At 43.1% G+C, this 23,256-nt stretch overlaps 1 protein-coding gene across 1 annotated transcript in view; it reads left to right on the forward strand.

Moving 5' to 3' along the window:
* The first annotated feature begins 550 nt into the window (after nt 1-550).
* Nucleotides 551-23,256, forward strand: part of LOC124262855 (multiple epidermal growth factor-like domains protein 10) — a 43,085-nt gene continuing 20,379 nt past the window's right edge. Inside the window, exon 1 of the mRNA XM_046697437.1 lies at nt 551-661. Within this exon, the coding sequence (XP_046553393.1) occupies nt 592-661 (70 nt within the window). The 5' untranslated portion in view covers nt 551-591. The remainder of the gene's footprint in view (nt 662-23,256) is intronic.

Consider the following 23,256-nt stretch of genomic DNA (forward strand, 5'->3'; position numbering starts at 1 on the left):
TAACTAGTGGTAATGGTAGATGTTCAGCTGTTATAAGTTTAGTCTGTTATATCGGTCAAATTCAGAAATGTCATCAACTCACAATTAAAAAAAACCAAAACAAAAGTCATTTCAGTGGGCTTAAATCCCGTTACCCTGATAACCTAACTTTTGACGTTGTTCTAAATGTGCAGAAAGAACAACCTTTTTATATGCACATTCCTGTCTTGAATCAACCATTAATTATAATACATAAATCCGGGTCCTATCCATATACAGTGTCGGAACCTCTCTTGTAGACTCGCATTGGAGAATGATGAATATAAGAACATGCAAAATGAACGTAATAATGCCCCACACAACAGAATAGTTTTGGCTCATTTACAACGTTTCACAGGCGGCACTCTTGAAAAAATGAATAATAAGAAATATTAATTGATTATATATTCCGGTCTTCTTTGGATATTAACATAAAGTGACTGCGTTTAACTGGTGACTGTATAAGTGGGACGATGAGGCCCGGAAGGGTTCACAGTGTAACAATAATCTACATCCCCATCCGACTGGTCGTCCTCTTCAGTGATTCGGTGCAGTGCAGTGGTCGCTGCGGTGATGGAGAGAGGCTGTACACTGTTCGTCCTCGTGGTCCTCACGGTTTCCTCTCTTGTAGATGGACAGGAAGGTAAGTCAATCAGTGTTGTGCTCCATCACACATACACACAGTTTGAGAGGGATGCTATACTGTATAACAGTGACGCTCACTGCAGATATTATTTAGCAGTAAACAGCTCTCTGTTTCAATATTGTATCGTGTTCTTATTACCATGATTTTATACTTCATACGGTTAATATGGAATAGATTACGGAATTCTGTACTGATTACATATACAGCCCTTAGATAAATATAAGAAGATATGTTAGTCACCGCTGGGTATTACGAGTTCTGAGATATATATAAATTACCCTTAAGATAAATTTGTCGAATTCTAATTGGTCAATAGCCAAAGCATACCAAACCATGTAGGCGGATTTGCCAGGGTGTACGGATCGTACACCCATTAAATTTGTCATGTGACACACTACACGGGTTGTACGAATGACCTTGACTTTCGATGGAATGTAGCTGCCAAACGGCTGATCGCTTCGAAATTTAGAGTTGGCGTATACAATTATGGCTATAAACGGAGTAATAAAATTGTTGTCATAGTTTCCTATTTGTTTGTGTCAATAAACATATCCAAAAAATAAAATGTTTGTTTATTTCACTTGTCCTTTAACAAAACCTCAAATTCGATTAGGACCGCCTCCGTGGTGTAGTGGTTAGAGCGTCCGCCCGGAGAGCGGAAGGTCGTGGGTTCGATCCCCGACCGCGTCATACCAAAAGACGTTAAAATATGGTACTTGTTGGTCCCTGCCTGCCGCTCGGCATTAATGGGTACAACAAGGACTGGTCGGCTCGGAGTCAGTATACTGTGTCTGAGTGGCATATTCATGCTTCACTGCGGCATGGTATCTCAGTGGGCTAGCACTATAAAACCAGCTTCAGTCTGGGCTAGTACAAGCAGCCGCACTTACACATACACACGCATGCACGTCGTCATATGAGCGAAATATTCTCAAGCACGACTTTAAAACCCAATTTCACCTCACCTTACCTCAAATTCGATTATTTTTTATCATAAACTAAGGCATCCCAAGTTATCTCCCTTTATGGGCGTTCAGGAAAAACGTTTTGCGTCTCATTCTGCGGAAGGTTGCATGTTGTTGTTTAAAGATCAGCTAAATAAAAAGATCTTAAGGGTAAAAAATTCGTCACACGGTGTTTTTAAAGGGTGTACGGGACTGTAAGACCCTTGTAAATGACGTATTTCTTGAGGCAGGTGTAACTAATAGTATATATTACCAGGCAAATGAAAGTTATCACTTTGAAAGTAATTGTAGAAAATACACAAACGCCGGTACTGGTGTTGAATCCAAGCAGTTGAATTCGCCAAAACTCACAATGGCCCCGATTACAACGCTGATATCCGAAAACTTCGCACGAATAGTTCATTTTTCAAAACGTGAAAAACGTAATTGTGGGACATTGGTCCAAATGTACCTGCATGATTGTGACATACATACCGATGTTGGACAGAGCAAACATGAAGTAACCAAGTAATTGCAACCACCGCGAAATGTCAAGATTTACGCATGCGTAACGAGACACTGACATTATGAGTAAAGTGTTTACATTTATTGTTTTTACTGTTTTGTTCTTTGTACGAACAGCTGCCTGAATCGAAAGCAGGATTTAGAGCTGGTTACAGCACTTTGGATAACATTTTTGTTTTACAATGTTCAGTACAACAGTATATTACAAAGACCAATGATCACTTTTACTGTTTGTTTGTTGATTCAATAAAAGCATTCGATTCTAATAACTGAACATTATTATGGAATTATTGAAAAGGGGCATTCATGGTAAAATATTTTTTGTTTGATATGTAAAATGTAAAATCTGTTGTTGAAATAACTCATATGTCAATATCCAATTATTTTGATACGTTGAGTGGTGTGAAACAAGGATGTGTACTCAGCCCTTTGCTGTTCTCATTATTTGTGGTAAAACTCGAAAATATGTTGTATGAATCCAATGTTGGGGATACTTTTGTAGGTCAAGACCTTATGGATATATTGTTGCTTTTATATACAGATGCCTTTGTGTGTTTGATGACTACGTTGTGGGTTTGCGCAGAAAACTAGTAGTAGATATAATGATAGTCCGAGACCAAGTCCAACAAAAGCCTCTGTAAAGCTCTATTTCACAAATAAAGCTTTTGTCAGGCCCTTAGATCTCGCCCCAGTATATCTACTACTTTTGAACCCCCGGTTAACTTCCCGGCCCCACGTGGCACTATTGTGTCGCTATGTCATGTTGACAGGGGGTAACATTGTACCGTACGGTATGATAAATAATTCCTCTCTAACGAAACCTCTCCCTGGCCCATCTCTCAAGTAGTACAAGTTCGGCTCGTCGGCTTTGATGTCCACTTTATCTATTTTAAGTTTTGACTGACCATATCGGATCGGTGGCTCGCTTACGACTATCCCCTTCGTGTTCCCCCGGCTGGTAGAGGTACCTCACGAGGGCCCTATCTGGTATATGTGTCTCCTTCCTATGAAATGGTGCAGTCGACTCAGCCACTATTGATTTTAGTTTGATAGCGTCGGCTGGTTTCTTGCCGGTGAACCGAGTGGTTTCATGGTTGATGGCCGACACCACCTGAGGGAGCTGCGCTACGCATTCAGTCGATCGTTTCCCCGGGTTGGCCATCTCTCTCGCATACTGATGCCCGAATAAGAGCTCGGCCAAGGTCCTATTGAATCTCTCAACTATGGCTTGGCTGCGATGAGCCCCGGCCGTGCCACGCCTGACCTTGGTATCGTGATTGTCTAGCAGGTGTGACACGGCACCCATGAACTCCCGCCTGGGGTCGACTTGCAGCTCTGTTGGCCACGTCAGCCGACTGCGCTTGTATATGCGTTCGAATCCGTGGGCTAGCTGGGCCGAGTCTTTCGCGGTCAAGGGTTCGGGTTCCTTGTAGCGACTGGCCACGCCCACTACGGTTAGGGCATACTTGTACCTCTTATCGTGGGGTAGGAACAGGAGGTCGGCCTGGTGAACGCTAGCGTGGTGCCGGTAAATAGATCTGCCACAGGGCTTGTTTTTCAAGCCACGCTTTGGCCTCCTCCGTCGGTACTCGCGCCATTTTAGCCAGCTTATGTATGGCGCTAGCTCCTTTCCAGTACCCACACGGGCTGTAGTAAATAGCCTCAAACTTTCTTTGGTTTCGTGACTGCCCGACAGGGTATTTATATACACCTATGTTCTTGGTTCAATTTTCTCATGCCCGTACGCGTACGTGTTGATCCCATCAATAGCTATCCAACGCTTAGTGTCCATCGGCGACAGGGACGTCTTGTTTATAGTCAGTCCATATATCCTATGCCCATCACTTCTAAGTGTGTTCATTTTATGCCTGAAGGTACGAGTCTTGAACAGGGCTTCCTTGAATCTGGCGTGTTTGATGTGTTGTTTCACCACGTACTTCTTAACACCCTTCGCCTTTAGGATCTCACCATTGTCGGCCTTCAGGATGGAGTACATCTTGGGTCTCAAGCCTATGTACTCAGCTATGGGCGTGCCAGCACACTCGTCCTTCATCTTACCTAGGACCTTTTTATTTACTGTGCTGTGTATGGCATGGCCCTTTGGGTAGTCGCTGGTGTCGTACAAATCGAGGCGTTTCTTCATGTCCTCGTACACGTCCTCGGTTCGAATCTCCATCAGCAGGGAATCCGTGTCAGTGTACAGCACTTCACACCTGTCACTGTACTGTTTCTTCAGTTCGTTGTAGTAAAAGTCGTACATTAGGTGTTTGGATAAATCGAGGATGCTCATCCCCACGTAAACAGGCCAGTTGAATTTGATGTGGCTTTTCTTCATGTGTAGGGCAACCAGATCGTCGTTGAATATCTTGCTACGGTTGAATGCCGGGCTGGCTATCCGTCTCCTGAGCTTGTCTTCCTCTTTCGACCGAACCAGCTTCACGGTCACGGTTTCCTCAGGTTCTCCATAGTCTTCGCAAACACTGAGTTGTTCATGAGCTTGTAGAGGTTTTTCTCAAAGTCACTGGTGGCCAGCTTTCGCAGGTCTGTGTTCATTTTGATGTATGGCTCCATCCAGGGGCTCTGGTTGAACACGAGCACCCTGTGTATTTTGGTCAGCCTCATACCCAACGACAGGTACAGCTGTAGGTTGTGATAGTGAACGATGTACTTGGTCATATTCATTAAGTTGGGCACTAGTTTTCAACGTCTGCCACCCGCCCACCTAACAAGTTAGGTTGGTACTCAGACATCCAGTCTGGGTTAACCCTCATACGTTCGGGGGGCCAGGGGGTAGCTGTTGTGTGATGTGTGTAATGCCTTGGGGTATTCCAAGTCCACCTTGAGGATATAGCATTTGTTCAAATCCGGCGCGATGCTCATAACATCAGACCAGACTGTCCAGTGATGACAGGAGGAACTGAACCGAGTCAATGAACCTCAGGCCATTCAAGCTGAAGGAGATGTATCTCTCCATGTTGTTGGGGATGCACGTCAGATTGCCGTCGACTTTCGCGATGGCCTGCATGATCAAGTGGGAGTCGTACCCTCTCAAGTTGTGGAAGACCACGGGGATGTTTATTGTCTTGGGGGTGATTCTAAGCTTGAGGTTACACACGCTGTGAGCGGTGCCTCTATACTTACCGGTGACGTGGCAGTGATCTCTCACCGAATCACCGTTCAGTGGGCTATCACACACATGGCAGTGAGTGCTGCAGGCATGAGCTAGCCGGTCGGCTTGAGTCATACGCATGGGAGCGACTGTGTATAGTGCATTCCTAATACTTTTCTCTTCCTCCTGCAAACACTTTAGAAACTTTTCAGTCGCGTTGGGACCCCTGTACACTACGGGAGCTTTCGTTTCCCCATCACATCGGACGACCACGTATCCAAACCCACAGGCCTCGTGCTCCTGTGTTTTTTGTGTGTTGGGGGTACCCCCAGCATCAACGGGTTTGACCAAGGCTTCGAAGTCGGCGTAGATGACATAAGGCATGGACATCTGGTTCTTGTGGTTGGCGAATGTTAGGATATTGTCACCTTCCTTGGTCATGTCGACTCGTATGGCCGTCTGCCCCACACCTTGGCAATCCTCCCGGTGGGATTCCAGCAGGTCGGGTCGGTTGAAACCGTGCAGGCATCATACACAAAAGTGTTTTTTCCCAACGTGTTTCGACTGGTCGTGCAACAGCCTGCTGAGGTGTTTTATCCACGTGTAGTGATACTTATCACCTCGCTAGATCATGAATATATTTATAATGTGGCGGGGGTTCCCCAACTGTTGGGGATTTCCAAACATTAGACTGACCCTGTGCACTATTGTTGTGTTACCTTCATGCCCTAAGACGTTATAAGCTATATTATTCTGTTTTTCTACTTTAGTGATCTGGGATATGGGGGTGGGTTCATCTATACCATCCCAGTTGAGCCCATCGTCTTGGGGATAGCTAGAAAGCCTGTCCGAATGATTGTCAGCTGGAAACAAGGCTGACCTGATAGCTACCCTTGGGCAATCGTCTCCTCTATTCTTGACGTTGACCATGGCCTGTTTCGCTTTGTAGTAGGGGGGGCAAGTCTAGGTACTACCCGCCTCAGAATGGCACATAGTTAGCTATGTCTAGATAGACAATATCGAATTTATCCACGACACACCCCGGAACCCATGTATGTGTAGCGTTCTAGGTATTCTCGTATCTGCTGAAAACTGATATTGATTGACTCGTCTATAGTCTCGATATGAGTCACGACTTCTTGTTTACCTCGGAAGTAAGGCTGAACGTACTCAATGACCCCAGCCCCCTGCTGTTTATCGAGTGACATTTTCACTGTGATTTGAAACTTTATACTTCCCAAATCGTTTAGTTCCTCATTGACTTTATCAGCGATTAGAGGCTTGATATCGGTGATGTCTATGTTCCTATCAACATGCATGCGCCAGCCTCTCAAATAGTTACCTACAGCGCGCTCAGTGCGCATGAACTCTAGGTCAGTAGCTCTATTCTGCCGTAAAGTTCTACAAGCTGTGGCTTCCTCATACGGGAATAACCTATTAACCCCATCTCGTGGGCCTCCTGTTTGAGTTGTTTCACAGTGGGGAGCGGAACTCGACCGTTCAGCGCTACGGGGTCGTTTAATAATGCGACTAACCCGTCTCTCCCAGGTGGGAATAACCCATCAACCCTAGCTCTTTTGCTCGGAATTTTAGTTGTTTTACCGTGGGAGGGGGTTGTATGTTAAGTAATCTCAACAACGCTGGTTTCCTCATTCGAGAGTAACCAATTACACCTCGCTGTCTCGCGATCTGCTTGAGCTCCCTAGTAGTAGACATTGCGTACACACATAACTAGGTCAATCTCTAATTGGGCCACCGGGAAGGTAACTCAAAAAATTTGTTCACCAATAATAACCATATCGATTATTGGCTCAGTGTCGTATTCCCGTTTTATTATTTCCAGAAAGTCGCTGATATATGAATGTAAATCAACTGATTCAGTCAAAATATACTCTCTGAAGACATCCTGATTTACAACAATCATCATTTGACAGTTGATGTGTCCCAATTCTTCGAGTTTGTTAATAATAAGAGGCTTGGCATCAGTAAGAGATACATGTTCAATTCGCCAGCTATTCATTATTTTTATACTTGTAAATAATTTCTAATTACACCTCTATCCTGAGGAGGCACCTACTTTCTTTTCTGTAGTCTTTTTTCTTCTCGTAGATAAGATGATGTCTGACTACGTTTGCTCCATGAGCTTTGCATAGGCAGTAGTGACCTTTCACCCCGACACCACACACAGAACACGTGTAGTTGATACTCTTTATATGAAAACAACAGTACCCCTCAGTCCTGCATCTCCTACTGCAGGCCTCGGTCTTCCCCCCTAAGTATGTACTGGCATCCGTACAGGGTGGGTCTCATCTTTGGTATACTTATATGAGTACTTAGTCTAATTGTTTTACAACCAACGTAGTCGCTGCTAGACCCAGCGGTTCTAGCTGTTTACCGGTTAGTAGGTAGTATACTCTCGCTGCGTCGTCAACATCATGGAAAGTTTTAATGGCATGGTTCTCACGCCTGAGTTGTTGGTTAATGTAATCGATCCTCTGCACACGTTTCTTCGCGTACTCGGCTTGCGCTGCTTGTAATCGTTCCACGGCCAGGTCGTGGCGCTTACGTTCCGCGTCCGACCCCCGTAGGTTCGAGAAGAGGGAAATTACTCCCGGAAAATGCCAGGGCGTTTACTAACGCCCCACCAACCATCATGGCGATCGTAGCCATCCTATCTATAGTTACATTTACTTCAAAATATTTTCCGGTAGGATCCCTTGTTTTACTAGGATGTCCTTTGTGGCCATGGCCATACCCAGGTTCATTATGAGCATACCCATATCTTGCAGGTTGAAATCTAGCTTGATAGTCGGTTGTTTAAGCACCATTTTGGTCAACCGAGCGTACCCTACAGCTAGACTGGCGACCACAGTGGCGTGGTATGCATCGTTGACGAACGTTTTCCCCTCAGACATTATGTATATGATATAAAAATATATATTTATAACATGATATGTGGGTTGACCTCTAATTGTGGGGCTCCTCCCGGGGCTCCCGGGGGGGTTGTTTATTATATTACCATGAGATAGCCATGGCAGCAGTTGCGCCTGCAATCCACAGAAGTGGAGCCCGGCTCCACAGTGGAGCGTAGTTACTCTTATGTTGGTTAGACCACCTTTTTTTACCAGCAGCTACTCTCTTAGGGTTCTTCTGCCTGGTGACTGTAGGGGTCACCTCGGGAGGGTTCACCTTCAGTTGGGGTTTCCTCTGGAGGGTTCACCTCCTGTGTCATTTCTTGGGCAGCATCCATCTTGTATACTATTATTATTATTTTCCCCCTCCTTAAATTGGCAATGCTTTGCTGTGATAATCGCCGCCGTCACCGGGCTAAAAACATACCATATTTGTGGTACAGCATGCAGCTGATAGAGCTCAAGGCATGTTCAAAAAACGGGTCTTTCTTGAGGTCCTCCCACAGGTAAAGTCGGGAAGTGATTCCCTATCACGTTTATTCATCACATCGTTCTCTCTCAAACACTCCTCGAACGAATCTCTGTCCTTGCAGTGGAACAAGGCCACCCATCGCGTCTGCTCCCTGAGGTATTTCAACACAGAATTGAACTTCTGCGTTAGTACCCAGATGCTGTGCTTTGTGATCCGGCCGGAGAAGGCAAGGTACGATAGCATGTCTCTCTTTTTTGTTATCTCACGATTAGAGCTGCAGTCGTCCAGGACTCCCTCTTGAATTTGTTGTGATAAGCTTTCAACCAGTCCTGCAGACGTGTTCCCGGGTCGACTTTGTGTACGTCCGGGTCCGTCATCACCCAAATGCTTTCCGTGTTCGTTCTATTCATGTGCAGAGTAGGGCACATGATAACGATGTTGTCGAACACATCCCGGTAGTACCCCTCCAACATATCCAACACGAAAACGGTCTTCACACAGACCGTCTGTCCGCACACTATGGCGCAGTGCGGGTCGCGGGGCAAATCAATAGATGGCTTGCCGTTGGCAGGCAGTGGCCTACTGCCATCAGTAGATGGCTTGCACGAATCTCCCATTGTCTATATTAAGTTGCGCGTCCATAATCACGTACAGATATAATTTCAACTTGCCCCTGGGTTGAGCCTTCTTAGTAATCTGGATTGTAATCCCCTCGCTGCCATTGTCCATGCGGCGACCGCTACTGTGCAGTTTATCGTCATCCGTGGATCGCATGTTCAACCATAGCGCGTACTTGGTGGTCAGGTATTCACCGATCTGCACGGAGGATAGGTCCAAGTCTTTGGTTATGTGTGGGTGTTGTTTGATAGCCGGTAGCTTTCTTATCTCATACCACTGCTGGTATACCCTCATACCATGACTGAACAGCTGGTTGAAAAACTTCTCGCTCTCCCTTCGGAACGGCTCTTAATCCTCCACGGGGACGATCAGGATGCCTTTCATCTATCGCACCGGCACGTTTAGGTTGATGTTCCACACACTGTCGCTCTTATCCCGCACGACCAATCTATGCCTCAGTATGCGGTCGTACAGTAAGGCCACCTTCCCCTTTCGGCCTTTTCACCGTCCGAGATCTTGTCTAACGGATCTGCTGTGAAGCCGTATCCCACGTGCAACTGGGTCGATTTGCTGATACCTTGGTACACGTCATTGACGCGTTCTCCCTTGCTTTTCCAGAGGTCCCCATAGCAGTGAAACACATCACTGTCGTCGATGCTCAGCACCTCGTTACCGCTGATCTTGATGGTGGTTTTCTTGATGATGGCTCGACCTACGTTCCGCACTAGCTCGCGTTTGTCGTTGTCGGAGGTCAACGTGAAGTTGAACGTCAGTCGAACCGTGCCTGGTACGATGAGGTCATTCCCACTCAGGTTTGGGAATCTAACCAGCAGCATTTGGTTCTGGTCTATCTTGCTGGGATTGTTGGTGATGGTCACCGACTGGTGCACGGCTCTGACGCCTAGAGGCTCTCTTGATCTTCGGAAAGGATCTAGTTTCCTGCCATACATTGTTATATAGATCAAATATAAAAGTTTAATATAAATAATGGCTGACGACATTGAAATGGATGATTTTGGCGCTGGTGCATCCGTTGAGGTGGATTCCGGTGAAGACACCTCGTTCATCGGCGGCACCTTGAGCGATGAACTTTTAAAAACAACCGTCAACGATTATTACATGGGGTTAACACAGGATAAAAATTACGTCAAGCCGTGGGGAATAGAGTATTCCAAGTTTACCATCGATGACAAGGGCACGCTGCAATTGAAAGCTCATCCGGAGATCGATCTCGTGAATAAGCGCACGAGAAAACCGCTCGCTTTGTCTACTCTCACCAGTCGCCATGGTTCTGACTTTATCCGTGATGAATTAAACATGCGAGATCAGGTGGCACACGGCCTAAGCTTCCCCCGAAGGTCGTCCAAGATCTACAAAACATCAGGGCCGAGCTCAGCGGTGAAGGTGATGCTAAAGAAACATCAGACAACATCGAAAAACTATTGGCCACGTACCATGACAAACCCTTGCCCGGTTTGGAATTCCCTGTTCGAGAACTGCGAGGCCTAGACGAAGCTTTGAAATGTGTATGCAGAGAACTCGTGAACAACATGGGGAAACTGAACGAAATTGATGAGCACATCGCTCGTGAGAAAATAAAACTCACCAAAACGGAGGACGATGATATGAAACGTCTTATTGAGGAGAGAATAAAAAACTTGGAAGAGACGGACTCGGTTGGAAGCTGCTTCCTCGAACCGGGAAGCCCTCTGATCCCAGATCAGTCGTGTACGGGAAACCATCGATTGAGTCCTAAATGAGGACACCACGCTAGCTGACAGGATCCGAATCCTCTTCCGAGAACAAGGCATCACCATCGCCAGCATTCTGACTGCATTGGGCTTCATCATATCAACCCTGGTCGTGTCGCTGAGTAGGGGTACCCCCACACCCCCAACACCAGGTTGTACACCCATTGGTGGCGTCAGACACTGGATAAAAAAACACCTGAAATCCCTCGGGGAGGCCCTGGCTAAACTTGCTGGTAAGGCCACCAAAGCTCTACCCGGTATCCTGGGTAGCATCGTCTCGTGGCTGCTCAGTACGCTGGATAAAACTGTCACGTGGCTCGGTCAAAACCTGTGGACAGCCATCGTCGCCGTGGCGGGTTTGGTGTACATAGCGGCTAAGGAATTTTTAACCAAATGAGGCACAATCCGGCCGCGACCTCGCCAACTACGAGCGCTGTTTTACGGTCGATGTGCTGCTGATTGGACGCCTGCACGTGTGGGGGTTGGGGTTGTGGGGGTGTTGGTTGAACCCTGGGCTCCGGGGGTGGTACGACTATACCCGTTTCACACGTGGGTGGTGGTACGTGCCTCACGTTGATGCCTACATTGACACCCAACTTCTGGTCGGCCGTGGCTATGACTATTTCGTTGTTGTAGCCAACCACTTTTTTTACACTCAGTTGCATATCGCTTGGAGCCATGTACAATCCCACGTCGAAGACATAGTCGACTTTCGACCGGGCGTATTCCAACACGTCTTGGTAGCGTCGGATAGCACTCGGGAGATCAACTGGAGCATTGATAGCATCCTCGACGTTGAACACGAACTGTTTCTGCGAGTCTTAAGCAGTCCCCTTACCGAGGATGTTGGAACGCGTTTGCGTCTGCGCACCCAACAACGCCCACACGTACGTTCGAATCGAGTCGTTCAAACGTTCGGTGCCGGCGCGAGTAAACCCTTTCGACGTGTCCAGCATATATACTTCAGATTGTCTTCAACGTGGGGGGGTTGCTCGACCTTTTTGATGGTGAAACCAACGTTGCCTGTAAAGTCCATACGATCATCTCGCCATTCGTTACTCGACAGAGTAAATTCTGGCCGAAGTAAACCTTGTTTGAGTAGATCATCGCTGGCTTCTTTCACCGGTTTTGATCCACTGTGTATGGGTTTAGGAACGATGTTGGAGAATGCATGGAAGAAATTACCCGTACTAAACATATTGTGCTTCATAAAGTTTACAATTGTATCTTTTCGTAATGCTTTTACGGAGAGCCCAACACTGTATGGAATACCCAACCCGTGGTTCACTCCTCCTGGTATACGCCAATCCGTTTTAGGATCGATTCCGAATTCACCACAAAAACGTTCATAAGCACGCTGATCGTGTGGATTGTTTGATGCATCCCACGCCTTGTCCTGTGGAAGTGGGGCGCTGACCTCTTTGAGGATACGTCTGACCTGGTAGTACACGTGAAACGTGAACACAGACCTACTCAGCGCATCATGCCGAGCGCACCACAAGGCGAAGTTGAGTTGATTCTGCCAGAACTGCATCGGGTTGTTGAACCAAGCGTGGATTGCCTTAACGTTAGTCACCGAAATCTTATACTGGTCAAACACATCTATAAACTGGGCGCCGAAATACAGCCCAGCAGCGTCGACCACGACCTTCATGTGTAGTAGGGTAGTTTAACCCAGTTTAGGGTAAAACACTCCCGGCGTGTACATTTTTAAAGTATTATATAATGGGTATATGTAATCTAACATGTACGTAACAATTCCAGGAATAACGAGTGGTGAGGCCGTTCAGCTGATGCACGTCGGGTCAACTCGAAGTCGCACTCTGCGATATCACCTACCTACCGCGATGGACTAACATCAACGTCAACAACAACAAGCTGTTTGTCAGTGGCGCCCGCAACCAGATACCTGATGGCTACTACAGCGTGTGCTCGCTAAGCGATGAGGTCTTCAAGCCATTGGGGGCCGAACTCAAGATGAACGACTCAAACAGCACAGTGGTGTTAATCAACAACGGAATAAACCCCTTGAGGCTCGGCCGACCATTGGCGAGGACACTCGGTATGCCGCCCGGACCAGATAAAACCAACAACTACCGTCACAGGCAGAAGTTACCCAACCTAGTACCGTACCGAGAGCTGTGCGTTCATCTCGGCCAGCTGAGCACAACGGACAACATTCGAGGTGGTCACCCTTCTACGATACTGAGAGCTGTACTGGTGAAAACGGTTAATTACACCGACGGCAGAACCGAGTCGTTTTCACTGTGGCAGTATAAGAGGTTAACTCTGGGCAACATCCCTGAGCTGGTAATATCGGTGTTAGATATAAATCATAATCCTGTGAATATAGGATACCTCAGCATAACGCTGCACATAAAATGACTAGCGCACAAGGCCCCGGAATGAGGTTGAAAAAATGCATCAATGCGGGGATCTCCGACCTCGGGGACACACGCGGATTCGACGACCCCGGAGTAGATGGTAAATTGTCAGCCTTGCAACTGAAAAACAACATTTACAAATGCGTTGAAGTCCCCTCCGGTGGAACCCTAGGTGATATAGTAGATACCTCAGGAGCGACCGTCAACACTCGGTACACCCTAGTCCACACCGGTGATGATAAATGGATGGTATACCCATCGTTCTGGGGCAAACTGTTCGACATAGAAGATGTTGAGAGCACGACCGTCGCCCGAAACAAGGAGTACACACTCGTCTTCACCGACGATGACAAGCGGGTGTTGTTGCCTGCTAAAATCGACTGGTTTCTCAACATTAGGCTCGGCTCCCCCTACATGTTCACGGAGAACAAAGACAACTACCTAAACAAAGTCGTGAACAACGGAACCCTGCTCGTGGCTTACGTCCCGGCGCAAAGACGTAGTGTAATCATCAGCCCAGTCGCCAGTATGGCAGCCCACATGCTATCGAGTAAACCAGGAGTGCAAAACGTGACATTGCAGTTGGTGTCTGAATTCGAAAGCGTGGTCAACATCCTGGAGAGTCTACCGGCGAACTCCACGCTGGTCATCAAAGTCTACCTAGGGGAACCATCGCCGGATGAAGTCGAAATCGTGAAGGGGGTCAAACTCCGGTGGGGGAAACAACACCAGTATGCCGTTTGCACTGTTTACGTTCGGGTGGGTGTCGACTCCCACACCAATCTGCAGGGGGTCACCGTGTCCGTGGAAGACACGATATCACTCGCCAAGATCTTTCTACCCGACAACATACACTTCATGGGGGTGAAGTGCACCCCTGAGAAATTATCAGAAAAACAATTGGAAACTATCTCGTAATAGTATTATAATAATGACTAGTCATCGTCCCAACATCACGCTTAACGACCTAGGGGACATGGAGGGGTTTGATCAGCCTGGTGAGGAAGACACCTTATACATCCTGCACTTGAAAGACAATGTGTATAGGCGGGTGTCGTTATCAGATTTTAAAGAGCCTGAATGGTTAATCAACTTAACCCTCACCTCACCTTATATCTCTTTGAAACAAAATAATACTATCTCCGAGATAAGGAACAACGGCATCATTCTAGGGTCGTTCATTCCGGATTATAGTGTACAAGTCATACGAATACTGGGCCACTCGGGCAACATGTTAGCTTCCAGTATAAAAGCAAAGATAGAGATCAAATTACTCGATTACCAACTGGATTTTAGAGATTACACGAAAGACTTCATATTCATCATAGACATATATCTCGGAGATAGGCAGTTGACTGATAGGTTTATTTACCTTTTAGATGGTCTTAAGTTAGGTTGGGAAGACAGTTGTAATAACCAACGTTGTCGTATTATTAAGCTATCAGGAAACAGACCTTTAGCAAGCTTTGATGGAGTTCGTGTCCTAAATGGAAGTAGAGCTGAGTCCACGATTTTTTACACGCAAGCTAATCTAAGTATTATCAGCTTTAAGTTCATTAATCGAAGGTTAAATGAAGCCCAATTAAAATATCTATTGTAATATATATTATAGGATGGGTCTGTACCCAGTCGTAGAGGAAGTCGCTAAGACACTGGAAACCGTGGCAGTTATGTGATGTAAAACGCCAACTAGAACAAGATCGCGACACGCGGAAAGCACTATATAAGAAGTACCATAGAGCTTTCAATATCGTGGACGGGACTGATACTCCCCTTATGTCAACCAGCAAGGGACTAGGGGCGGCAGGTGTTGGGTTGTTAGCCACCATCGTGGCTGCAGCTATAGTGCTAGGCATTGAAATAACAGCTGGGGTTCTAGGGGTGGCAGGGTTGGTGTTTAAGTTTGCATCATGCAGACTGCATCGTAAGGCATTGAAACACGACGAGATCAGGGTTCTAGCCGAAGCAAAGCTGAAAACGGTAAGTGAGCATATTTCCACGGCACTCACTGACAGTAAGATCTCACAGGAGGAATTTCATTCAATCCTCTCTGAACTTGACAAGTACCGTAAGATGAAACAAGAAATCCGGTCCAAGTCTCGAAAAGTCTGCTATCAGCGAGGACGAGAAAAAAAAGTACATAGAACAGGGGGTACGAAAGGCCCAACAAGCCTTTATTACAAACACCGAAGAAATCATAGGCGATTCACATTAAACTGTTTCATTGAAATCAGCACGTCATAGCGACACTATTGTGCCACGTGGGGTCGGGAAGTTGACTGGGGGTTCAAAAGTAGTAGATATACTGGGGCGAGATCTAAGGGCCTGACAAAAGCTTTATTTGTGAAATAAAGATTTACAGAGGCTTTTGTTGGACTTGGTCTCGGACTATCATTATATCTACTACTAAACTTGTTGTACTTCAGCAGTATAGTATTAAATGGGGAATAAAAGTTAATTTAGATAGGACAGAGATATTATTTATGGATAACAACCTCTTTATTATGAGAGTGCGACGTTTCGATACGGATTCTTGTACAATTGTCAAAGAAGACTTGTTAGTTTTTAGTAACTGTGGTAAGATAAGGGGAACATAAAAATGGATGTTTGGAGTGATCAGGTTAGGATATCTGGTATTTGTAGATTATGTTTGTCTAAAGCAAATAATGTTCTTGTTCAGGAAACCAATAAGGCTTTATTTTCAGTTAAACACCTACAGTTAAAGAATATTTCTCCCACTGTTTTATTTCGGATTTTGATACCCATGTAAAACTAATTTTACTTTATTTCAGTGAAGTGTGGGGATTTTCAAAATTGAATATGTTGAACGTTTTCACATTTCAGGACAATGTATGATAAGGGTGGTTTTTGGCCCACAAACAAAATTGGCTAAAGTTTGAAATATCAGTGAGCCATAATGATTTATTCGCAACTATCATTTTATCAACATACAAATAACATCAATTTTACAACAGGTATTCATTATGAAAAACATGTCGATATCAATCCAAATTTTATAACTTCAAGTGACCATATTAGGGTCACAGTACATTGTGGGCAGTAATTCAATTACATATGTATCTACCAATTATTTATCATAAAACCATTATTCAAAACTTTATTTGCTAATATTACTAGAGGTCAATTTTAAAACATGTACATATGGTAACTAATCATGTTGCACTAAAAATCAAATAAAAACAATTGAATTGAAAGGGGCCCGTGTTGAGTGAAATTTACATTACAAAGATTTTATTAACGCCAATTAAGTGTTAAAAGTCAGTGTGCACAACCATTCTTCAAAGTATACAGTAAACATCTCATTCCCATCATGGTGTTACAACAACCAACCATGTCGAACTAAAAGTCACTGGTCTTGATCTCAAAAGGGCCCATTTAGTGTGAAATTACATGTTGAGCACAGTTCAAGTGTTAAACGTCAGTATTCACAACACTGTTTTGAAAGAGACAGTAAACCAATCATGTCGCACATAACATCTCAGATCTTGACCTCAAAGGGTCCTCTTTAGGGTGAAAATACGTTTTGGGTAAAGCTTCATATTAGTATTAAGTAAAGTGTTTAAAGTCAGTATTCACCAATTTTCAAAAAAAGTATTTATTCACAACTAATTCACTGCAAAGATATAAGACATCCACTTTCACTTTTCATCCACATGAGCATCAATCTCAGTTTCTGAATCACTGTCAAGGAGAACTGCAGCCTTCAAGAGTGTATCACAAGAGCATCTGAAAAAATATTTGAAATCAAAAAGGAAATATCATTATGTTCCAGAAATAACAGTTTACTGTTAACATATAAGATCTACCCTTCATCACTTTTTTTCAAATGTTTTTTTTTTTCAAAATCCATTTATTCAATAAGAATAGATACATTGAATTACATGAATTAGTTGAAAGCAAGTCTTTGCAAAAAATAACTTATAATACTTTTTTGTAGCAGAAAATGATCACTTGAACAGATCATGCATCCTCTCAGAACATATGTTATACTTGGGATTACACTTTTTAGTAAAGTACAGATTCTAGTACTTTTTGGGTTGAGTCCCCTCCGAAATTCGAACGAACGAACATACATGCATGCATGCATGCATGCATCCATCCATCCATCCATCCATCCATCCATCCATCCATCCATCATTACATTACATACATACATACATACATACATACATACATACATACATACATACATACATACATACATACATACATACATACATACATACATACATACATACATACATACATACATACATACATACATACATACATACATACATACATACATACATACATACATACATACATACATACATACATACATACATAACAAATTGAATATATATTTTTCAGGTAGGTGATGTAAATAAAAATCAATACCAGTGTTGTTTGTTTACAATCTTATAAAATCAACCCTTTGATGATGTTTCAATATCTGAATGCCATTTTTGTATGAACAGATTTATAAGGCTATTCTTGACTTTACATTTAATACAATCCCTATTGACAAATGCATGGTTAATCCAGACATCATTATTACCCGTATTTATTAGTATGTCTTTGAAACATGATACCCATTTGTTATTAGACGTATTATTTGATAGAATATGCAGTAGCATGTTTGCCACCTTTGAGTATGTTCCTGTGATCAATCTTGCCCAATAGCATATCATTTTAGTATAAATAACAAGTGGTCTTCGTCCTGTCTCTTCGTAAATCATAATATAACGGTGTGCTTTTCTTTACCCTAAGTACTTTCCTTTCACTACAAAAATAAGTTGGTTTCCTGAACACACTGAGAGGAAACGACATGGAAACCACTATTTCCAATTGTGTGTTCATATAGTTTCAGTGTGGTTTCCATGAAAACTGAAACTAAATTTTGCACAATTTCCGGTGGTTTCCAGTGCGATTCATTACCCACTCCTCCAGGCCAGATCCAGCTGGTTTCTGTGTTTTCGTTTATTGTAGGTTTCAACCTGGTTTCCGGTTTTCGTTTATTGTAGGTTTCAACCTGGTTTCCATGTTTTAGTTTGTTGTAGGTTTCAACCTGGTTTCCATGGTTTAGTTTGTTGTAGGTTTCAACCTGGTTTCCTCGTTTTAGTTTGCTGTAGGTTTACATGTTTTAGTTTGTTGTAGGTTTCAACCTAGTTTCCAAGTTATAACCTGGTTTCCATTAAAACTGAAACTACATTTTGCACCAGTATCTGGATGGTATCCATGTCGGGACTTTACCCACTCGTCCATGGAGGCTCCTGTTGGTGCCTAGTTTATTCAGAGACCATATACCATATATCGGTATATGGTTTCTGGTTTATTGTTGTTTCCAACCAAGTTCCCAGCTTATAACCTGGTTTCGATGAAACTGAATCTGTTGTGCCGGCCCCTTACCCGCTCCTCCAGAAAAGAGGTTGTGTTTCATGCAACACACATACCAAATCAGGTATTTTATTCAATTGCACAATGGTAAAACCGTCAGGATGACAAATAACAGAATAAAACACAAAGTCATGATAGGTTTATTTACATTCAACAATTTACTGATAAACAAATGAAATTTGGAATGTTCACATTAATAAAAACTGAATTTTCAAAATACATAAATAATTAAAATCAATAAGGGAATAAACAGCAGTGAGGAATGTGGAATGTTTTCCTAAACTCATGAATGTAGATGAATCGATATTATTTGGTTTTCCAATTTGAGAACTCTTTCCCCAAGAGAGGGAGAACTTTCTGCTTCTTCTTCTCCGGCCAGTCAATCGTTGTCAGGACCTTCTTCCTCCTTTCCAGCTTCTGAAAGTTAGAAAACAATAAACAATCAGTACAAACTAGCATTCGTCAACAATATCGCTAACTGGAGAAAGGAAAACTGTCCAATGTTCCTTAAGCTTGAGGAAACATAAACTGTAACCACTGTCCAATAAGCACGAAGTTCAATAAATCAAAACTGATCATTTGACCTGAAAAGTGATAAAAATTTCAATCGCACAAGAACTTAGTGAAATTTGTAAGAGTAGAGAGACAGACATATTTCCTTAGCTTGGGTTGGACATTTCTTTCACTAAATAACAGTTGTGACTTATAGAAAACATTGACATTGAATTAATAACATCTCTTAGGAATGCACACTAAATTCACACTACCATTTTCCCGAGAAATTCTCAGGTGAAAGCTATAACTTTTTTTCTGAATGTTACATACATTATACATTGATAGTATATGTATAAAACTACGAATTATCCATTATTTTGAAAATAATGTGAAAAGAAATTTGGGGTTTAAAAAATAATATGGGGCCATTCTGGCAGACAAGAAATTGAATGGGGTCATAGGTGGACCTCCATAACTATTATCTCATACTGCTATTGGCAATGTGTTTGCAGCTACCATTTAGTGGGGTGTTGTTAATACATTGTGAATTAATGTGTGCAAGGAGAAATACGTCCAGACCAAAACGTAATGTACATTGGCGCTTTACTATGTACTATTTAAAACTCTTTAAGCTGCATATTTCTAATTATACATTGCACGTATTAAACAGTGTTTATTTTGAAAGTTCTTTGGAATATCAGTGTTCATTTTCAAGAAATTACATTAACTTGATTTTTTTCCGGTTTTCCGTAAATTTTTACCTGTGTAACATTAGAATTGAGAACGATTAGAATTTATTTACACATCTGAATCTTTTGTTGGTCTTTGCGGACAAAGGCCTCTGCTTTCCCACTTCTAGGTGAACGAACCCTTTTGTTCGTCCGGGGCGGTGGGGTAGCCTAATGGTTAAAGCGTTGGCTCGTCACGCCGAAGACCCGGGTTCGAATCCCCACATGGGCACAATGTGTGAAGCCCATTTCTGGTGTCCCCCGCCGTGATGTTGCTGGAATATTGCTAAAAGTGGCGTAAAACCAAACTCAGTCAGTCAGTCTTGTTCGTCCAAAACCCCCAACTGCTTCTAAAAGGAGATGTGTATAAGTGGACAATATTTCCAGTTGGAAGTTACGAGAATAGTGGTTGTGTAATTTTTATGTATTTTTCTGATTCATATGATTTACATTATTTGGATAATTTTATGTACATCATTTACTGAAGGGTTTGGATTACACATACCTCTTGCAGGTCAAGATCAGTTAGTCATCTTCAGTTTTTCCAACACTGTCCCAATCGAATACTGGAAATGTAGAAATTAAGGGGAAAATCAGGAACTTTCTAAGTGATATTGTACTCTTGATAACAATAAGACAAGAAAATAGAAGAATAAATATCAATTTGCAAGGTGTAGATATGCTAATATCAAAAGAAGCAAAATTAACAAGTTCATATAATTTGAGGTTGGCAATGTACATCAGGATGCTTATACAGTGTATATCCCATGAATGTCTTCATGAATTGCAGCAATTCACTAAACGATTGGTCCGTGGATCATCGCACATCTTGACAGTAGTTGTGACAGAGACAGGTCACCATCCTTGAATAAACTCCAAAGTTCAAATACCTCCTCCTGCCTAGCTGTTGATGATTTGCGGATGTACGCCTTCAGCCGGGATGGCCTAAAAGTCGGGCCAAGAAAAGTCGGGCCGAGCCACCGGGTAATACTAAAAATGGATTGCAGAACATTAAAACGAAACCTGCACATTTGGGTCGATACACTTCCCGCCTTCACAAATGCATAGTTTGATTGAAAATGTATAGTTGATCATTATTATCATGAGTGTTTGTTGCATTGATTAATTGTAGGCATGGTTTTCGTTAATGGGTTGATTAGCAAATAATAGATTTGGCCCGTCTTGGCCCGGCCTGACTTTTAGGCCATGCCCCTTCAGCCTTCCTTCATGTATATAAGTCTTGTCTGGAGGGGTAGGAGGCTGGCCCCACGATGGAGCTCTGGGATGAGCCAGTGACTGTTCTCCCTCCCTGTTATTAACTCACCTGTTCCAGCCTGAAAAGTAACATCATAAAAATTGAAACCTGACAATGCAAAAATAGTATAATATTCAGTAATAATTTATTTTAAGTTATTAATCTGTATTTTATTAAGAAATGTATACATTCAACAAAGTATATGTGTGAATCCATATGAATCGACGAGCTTCTTGTTTCCTTTCTGACAACCAATCTCCACGATTGCGAACACGTTGTCCGGGATATCAGCAGTAGGGTGGTCGAGGAGGGTGCTGTCTATCATGGATCGTTCCGAAAAATGGTTGAAATCATGGTCGTCTTGTGGTGGCAATGACAAGACGACCTTCATTCATCCTCAGCATCCATGTCTTCCTCTATGGTAGGGGGTTGTTCGGCAGCTGGTGAGGTGGTGTCCGATTCCAAACTTACATTAAAGTTCACTGTGTGCATCATGTTGTCAAATGAATTCCTGCGACAGCGAACACATACGAAAGGGAAATCCTCTTCATTTTGACAAATCTCACGGTACCGTGATACAGAAAGGCCGGTACCACAAACACGATGAGTCCATTATTCACACTCGTCACAAGATACGGCATGTTGATTCTTCCTGACAGTCTTATCGCATTCAACACAGTGGTGAGACATTGTGATGAATGATATGTAATGTGTACATTCTTGCGTTTTAAATACAGTTTACACTGTGTTTGGGCGATTTGAGTTGAGTAAATGTACTTAAAACATCAAAGGTTTCACGCTAAATTGGCATGCTTTTCCAATCACTGTCGGCACAGTAGATGTTTTGACTATCGACACATTCTACAAGCCGATTATCGGCTATGGGATTCACTTTACAATCACTGTCGGCAGAATAGACTCATTCTTTATCTAAACATACTGGAATCCGATTATCAGCTAACACAAACTTTCCAATCACTGTCGGCAGAGTAGACGCATTCCGTAATTCTGTATTCAGATTATCTAATTTCAAATAAGATTTTCCCAATAATTAAGATTTTATTTGGTGCCGTTTTCGCCATAAGATTTGTAGCCGTTTTCGCCAAGTCGAGGTTCCGTTATGTCCAAATGGTGCCGTTTTCGCCAGGTGCCGTTTTGCTGTGGTGACGTTTTAGCCTGATCCCAAATTGTTTACATCAGATGATTAACTTAAATTACCTCATACATCAGTAATCTATCCTATACTGACTTGAAAACCTTTTAGAAAACAGTTTCCAAAAATACTGTGTTGACAATTTATCCACTCAACAGCATTATAGTATCATGATAAATATCGTCTTAAAAGTTGGCTGAAAAATATTGTCGATTTTTTTGGTCATAGGTTGTCGTGTAACTCTAATAACTAAACAAAGAATTTTGAAACTTCACACACCAAAATTTAAATCTGGTCAGAGAATTCCTATAAATGCATAATGACTCACTATCCCCCACTGTATTGTTTTCAGTGGTACAGATATCAAAAGCAATTTTCAATAACAAACTTTAAAATAGAACTTCCAATCATTGGATTTCTTGCAATAATATTCGAATACTTCTAAATACGTTTGGAGGTTATCTTGAGTCGGGACATTGCTGGATATATTTGTCGTTCATATTGTTCTTGCAAAGATACTATTTCATACATTACGATAATAAACCTGTTAGTCGTATGTGACCTGATCCAAATCACAATCGAGTTCTTGACTTGACTAAGTAAAGGAAGCCATATCTCTTGCCAACATTTCGACACGCAATTGCCTATCGAGTTCCATCAAGTCTAAAATTGTAATTCCATATTTATTGTCCCAGCTACTTATGTACATTAAACGTTACACATAACATGAGCTATTGCTTAATTCAAGAAATTTACACTGTGCCTGACATGGTCGTGGAATGTCTCCTTTCTCCCTCCGCGATCGACGACTGCTCCTGTCTTCAAGTTTTCACGTACCCAAGCCTC

The sequence above is a fragment of the Haliotis rubra genome, unplaced genomic scaffold (assembly GCF_003918875.1).
Source record: "Haliotis rubra isolate DU_JTF1 unplaced genomic scaffold, ASM391887v1 Scf859, whole genome shotgun sequence".
NCBI lineage: Eukaryota > Metazoa > Mollusca > Gastropoda > Lepetellida > Haliotidae > Haliotis > Haliotis rubra.